Source organism: Nicotiana tabacum, chromosome 12, assembly GCF_000715075.1.
Source record: "Nicotiana tabacum cultivar K326 chromosome 12, ASM71507v2, whole genome shotgun sequence".
In the NCBI taxonomy this organism is placed as follows: domain Eukaryota; kingdom Viridiplantae; phylum Streptophyta; class Magnoliopsida; order Solanales; family Solanaceae; genus Nicotiana; species Nicotiana tabacum.
The window spans coordinates 51,173,987-51,179,995 of NC_134091.1; the positions used below are offsets into that span (position 1 = coordinate 51,173,987).

The window sequence follows — 6,009 nt, forward strand, 5'->3', positions numbered from 1 at the left end:
GGTTTTGAGACTTATGCTTGTGCGGCTAGAGACTTCAAGGTACACCTGCTGGACCTTCGCGGGCTCCGAAGTCACCTTCTGTTGTATTTATTTTTATTGTTTTCTATTATTCCGGAATAGTTATGTATTCATTATATATGGTTACTCTTAGAAAGACTTATGACTTGTACTACCGATTTTGGGATATTATATCATGTTGAGACTATTGGTTTATTTAGAAATTTCCGGTTCATGTTTGATAACTGTTTAGTAGAACCTGTTATCATTTTGGTATATGTTAGGCTTACCTAATTTTAGAGACTAGGTGTCATCACGACTCCTTCGGAGGGATTTTGGGTCGTGACTATTGGATAATTAACATGGGACAAGAAACGCAACAAGCTAAGAAATTTAAGAAAAATTATCAGTACAGCTCCCATTTGAAAAAAAAAAAGAAATTAAATATAAAATAGACGTAACATAAACTTGAGTCCATGTAATAATTAATTGATTCATATCAATGTTTTTTACATATATTATTCTACAAGTGTTCCAAAATCCATCTCCCTAAGAATAAGGATGATTAGGTAAAACCTAAGAGTTTTTACCTTAGAGGTTAAAGAAACAGCTAGCTAGCTAACTAAGCTATCACTAGAACAACTACAGGTGATTATTAAATAACATGGAAAAAGAAATTAACTAGGAAGCAAATACCATACATACATTTTAGTTAAAGATGAAAAAATCAAAAAGAAAGTTAAATATTAAACAAACAAAAAATTGGAAATAAAAAAGATCAAGAAGAAATCCCCACACCAAGAAAATCTATGAAGGGAATATCTTCCTTTTCCCTTGCTTCTTCTCCATATTGTTGTTGTCGTCGTTGTTGTTCAATGTTTGCCCTTAGCATTTTTTTTAAGGAAAACGTACTATCTCTAATATTCACTACTCCCTCAGTCATGCCATCAGATACATTAATTCTATGATCAGCAGGAACTGAATAACTAAAAGGATTTTGAATATTACTCCTTTTGTAGTTATTGGGAACCCCTAATGCAGCAGTGCCTTCATATCCTCCACATAATGAAAAGCTTAAATTATTTTGACATAAAGGTTTTTTATCTGAAAAGTTTGAGCTTTCTCTAAACAAATGGCTCCCATTTCTTCCAAACAATTCAGGTGAATATGTTGATAATGAGAAAACCCTATCTTTGTTTGGGTTTTGAAATTCAAAGAAGCTGATTTTGGAGCCATAATTACCTTCTAATTGTGTTTTTGGATTATTATTGTTGTTGTCGTTGTTCCGTCTTCGAAAACCATAGGAGGGTGATTTAGAATCACTTAGAAAATTATCATGTTGTAATTTGTAGCTTCGTTTGCCACAAATATTCTTGGATTGTTCCCTTTGCTTTCTTGCCATTAGGACATGCCAATGATTTTTCACAGCATTGTCAGTTCTACCTGGAAATAATCTTGAAATTAATGCCCATTTGTTTCCATGTATTCTATGAGCTGCAACAAGTCTTTCTTCTTCTTCTTCAGTAAATGGCCTTCTATTAATTCTTGGATCTAGTTGGTTGAACCATCTCAATCTACAACTCTTTCCTACAAATTCCGAAGGAAAAAAAAAAGGAATTAAATTTTTTTAATTGATTTCCAAAAAAAAAAAAAAGAAACATAGGTGTACTTAACTTCTAAAGCAATATCTTTACACTTAATATGATCTTAATTAAACAGTTGAGAAGCTACTATGAACGGTAACTGTTATAGACTTCATTTATGTATGGTGCTAAAACTTTTCCATTTTAGCCAAGTTTAGAATAAGACAAATTAAAAACTGTAGCTAACAAAATTGTTTGTGAAGTTCATAAGACAACTTTAAACAAAATAACGAAGAGCAAAATAATAGCAACCGTAATAAATGAAAATCTTTAGCATTTAAAAGACTTGAGAAGTATTTGATCCAAATGTTTTTTTTTTCCAAGAAAAGAAAGAAAAGGGGGTGAAATGAAAGTTCAAATTATGCTTGACTTTATTCAACAGATAACTAACCCTAATCTTTAAACAGTAGCACCACGAAAATCAGAACATCTCCTTTTCCGATTCGTTTTTCTTAGGCTATGATATCAAATTTAGATTAAAATCTAAATTATTTTAATAGTCATTCAAGTGGGAAAAAAAAAGTAAGCCTTTTTATTTCGGGCTTGTTCTCGATACGTTCTTTAATCTCTTTTATAAGATTATAATCCAAAAACAAGTAGATAAATTATAGATAGATATATACCTGATCTTCCTTGAAGTTTTTCAGCAATAGAGTTCCAGTTTTGAGGACCATACTGTTCTACAAGCTGCCGGAGCCTTTCATCTTCGGCCGGCCGCCAGTGGCCACGTGGACAACTACTTCTTGTATCATCACCGGAACCACCACCTTCTGCCATGTGAGCCGCCGGAAGTTGTAGCTAGTAATATGTTGTATGTAGTATGGTGTATATTATTCTTGATCAAAGAAATTAATGGAATAAAGTGAAGTTTTGTTATATATATAGTTAGTTTCAAGAAGAGTTAAAAGAAAGTGGGTTGGTTTAGAGATATATAGATGACTGATGGGCAGTCACTTTTGTTGGTTTTACACGACATATTGGGCAGTGAGAGGAGAGAAAACCTTTTGTGTACCTGTTGAAAAAAACTTCCTTTTTTTTTATTGGACCTTCATCATCTTATTTCAAAATTCTCACACGTTTTAATTCATATTCATAGCTTTCCATTTTTTTTTATCTCGTCAAGGAGGTGACTCTGAATATTATGTAGAACTATAACTTTGATGACCGGCTCATTCTAATTATTTTATAAGTTATAATTGAATATTTCCAACAAAAAAAAAATCATGAAAAAAAGAATAAAAAGTAAAACAGAGACAGATTGAGAGAAACTCCTCTAAGAAAGCTTGGGGATGAAGATTCAGATGTTATAACTCATTTATGAGCTGATATCATGTTTGATCCTGTATGTTAGATGCATTTTTGGAAATTTATTTAATTAGTTATCGATTAATGTGGAATATTAAATTCTTTTCAACTACAAAAGAAGTAAGTATGTTATTCTTGTTTGCAAATGAAGTTTTGCATTAAATGTTTTGCTATTTTATTAGTTTGTACACAAGCAAAATAGGAAAAGAAAAAAAATAAGGAAAAAGGGGGAAAGTTGAGGGGTCGAATGGAGGTTGTTGAGGGGTGGGAAGGAAGTATTTTAATTCATTTCATTTGCGTTAAAGGTAAAGGACTTAACTCCTTGCAAAGTGGAAAATGGAAATGACTACCGTTAAGAATTTCAATTATTCCGTTAATAAAGATTTAGTTAGGTATATTTAGGCTTTTGCTCCACCTAGATTTTTCAATCTTTTAGCTTGTTTGGTTTGTTTTATTAGATCCATGTGATATAACAGATTGGCCTTAGTAATGGGCTATTTAACTTAATAAATGAATATTGGTGATAAAACTATAACAATATACGGAGCGAAATGATGTTTGGCATATTTCGATATGTGTTGATGTTACTTTGCCCATGTTTTAACCACTTTTTGATGTTATTTAATCTTTAAAACACCCAACATGGTGTAATTATTGGTTTGATGACTAATTAAGTTATGTGTGACGATTTAAGGTGTTCGGAGTGCAAAATATGAAGAAAAGGTGGTTTAGCCAGAGGAAGAAGGGTTGGATGCGTCGCATCCAACCTAGGAAAACATCATCCTGCATGCAACCTTAGCAGTGAAGTTGGACCATAGCATCCGCCATCGCGTGCGAAACTGGGAAGTAGAAGAGAAGGCTGGATGCGTCGCGTCCACCATCGCGTGCAAAGCTGAGAAATAGAGGACAAGGTGGATGCGTCGCATCCACCTTCGCAGAAAAAAAATTGAAATGGAGGACAAGGTGGATGCGTCGCATCCACCTTAGCATCAATCCCTGAAGCCGAATTGGACTAGGAATAGGAGAGCTTTGGCCCACGACTTTGGTACGCAATATATAAGCCAAAAACGCCTCTTTTAGGTCATCTAACATATTGGGAAGAGGGAAAAAGCCACGACAAAGCTGTGGAGGCCGGAATTCATCAAGTTTCTTCTTTCTCCCACCAAACTTAGTAATTTTTATGTTTCTTTATATGATTTGTTGTTTGGCTACCATGTCTATGTGGAGCTAAACTTCACGTTCTAGGGTTGTGGTTCTTTCATGACTATTGTTATTCGGATATTGATTTTGACTACTTGATTTATCATATTAGTTTATTTATTCAATCTTGCACTTAATTATTTAATTGCTTGATCACCAATTGAATATTATCTACGAATCTAGAATTGAACTCGAAAGTGGGAATTCTATATTGCATACAGGATTGAGTAGGGCAAGTTCTTGAACTCGGGCATCGGGGAACGGATTCGTGGTTAGGATAGACATATACCTAATTGCCTTGCTTGGTTGATTTACAGGAATTATAAATGCGTTCTTGTTGATTCTAACTCCATAGACATATAGGCGTTAGGTTAGCTTGAATAGGCGAGTAAGAACTCGACAGATTCTTATGAGCAATATTAACCCTGTCAACCAATAAGCTAGATAAATTAGTCGGTCAATTCAATTGAAGAATACAATAGGATTGTTAGATAGCCCATAACCCTAGATCGTTTTCATTACATTGATATCATTAAAATCTGCTCTTTCTCTGTTCAAAGTTTATTATTTATATTTTTCTTATTTAATTAGTTTAGAATAAAATATTTTTAGATTTAATTCGTGTTTAGATAATTGGGATAGTCTAATTTAGTTAATAGTTAATCATAAGTCCTCGTGGGTTCGACATCCGACTTTTAGTCACTTTATTACTCGACGACCGCGTATACTTGCGTGAGTGTGTTTGGTCGCAACAAGTTTTTGGCGCCGTTGCCGGGGACTTAGAAATTAGCTACGTGACTAAGTTAAGCTTTTATTAGATATTTGTTTTCAAGTTTTAATTTTCAGTTTGCCTGGTTTGTGTCAACGCAGGGTCTTCTCTCGAATGCAGAGGAGTAGAAGTGCAAACAACCTCATTCCTCTTGATCCAGAAATCGAACGAACACTACATAGAGTGAGAAGGGAACACGAAGCTAGAACGAGAATAGAAAGAGATTTGGACATCGCAGTCCAACCACAGCCAATAGATATGGCAGGCAATGAAGAGCGTCCGGTAATTGAAGCCGCAAGGCCCAATCTTGCGAATATGACTCAGGCTATTGTGAAGCCTGATATCACTGGGCATTTTGAACTCAAACAGTACATGGTACAGCTGATTCAGTCCACAGGACAATATGTGGGTCTATCTCATGAGGACCCGCAGAGGCATATTCAGAACTTCTTGGAAATCACGGACACTTACAATTATCCGAACGTCTCCAAGGACTATGTCAGGCTGACACTATTCCCTTTTTCACTGTTGGGGGAAGCTAAAGAATGGTTGCAAAAGGAGCCCGCGAACTCTATCCACACTTGGGATGATCTAGCAAGGAAATTCCTGATCAAGTTTTTCCCAACTAAGAAGACAAAGTCGTTGAGGAGCCAAATTCTTGGGTTCCAACAACGGGATGGCGAGACACTTCGTCAAGCTTGGGAAAGATACAAGAAACTACTCAGAGACTGCCCGCATCATTGTCAAACTGATGAGGTATTGGGTCACACTTTTGTTGATGGGTTAGATGAAGCATCAAAGATGAATCTTGACTCAGCTTGTGGGGGTAGTTGCATGGCAAGACCGTATAGTGAAATACAACTCTTGCTAAATAATTTCACTGCTAATGACCATAATTGGCAAGGAGAGGGGGATTCACGAAGGGGAATTAAACAGAAGGCCGCCGGTTTGATTGAGCTTGATGACTTTTCCGCCATGAGAGCCGATATAGCAAAATTGGCAAATCAGATGAATAGAATGACAACACAACAAATGCAACATGTACAGCAGATGTCTATTTGTTGCGAACTATGCGGAGACAGTCATATGATTGAC

At 35.4% G+C, this 6,009-nt stretch overlaps 1 protein-coding gene across 1 annotated transcript; it reads right to left on the minus strand.

The window, feature by feature from the left end:
• Nucleotides 1-649: 649 nt before the first annotated feature.
• Nucleotides 650-2,545, minus strand: LOC107764105 (uncharacterized). The gene is made up of 2 exons (XM_016582629.2): nucleotides 2,264-2,545; nucleotides 650-1,584 (listed from the first exon to the last, which is right to left on the minus strand). The coding sequence occupies exons 1-2, from the start codon at nucleotides 2,415-2,417 to the stop codon at nucleotides 776-778; spliced, it is 963 nt and encodes a 320-aa protein (XP_016438115.1). The 5' UTR covers nucleotides 2,418-2,545; the 3' UTR covers nucleotides 650-775.
• Between the last annotated feature and the right edge of the window lie 3,464 nt (nucleotides 2,546-6,009).

Coding starts and splice junctions, on each gene's coding strand:
- LOC107764105 (XM_016582629.2), bottom strand. CDS start 2,417: ATGGCAGAAGGTGGTGGTTCCGGTGATGATACAAGAAGTAGTTGTCCA. Junction 1,585..2,263: donor AAAACTTCAAGGAAGATCAG/GTATATATCTAT, acceptor CGGAATTTGTAG/GAAAGAGTTGTAGATTGAGA.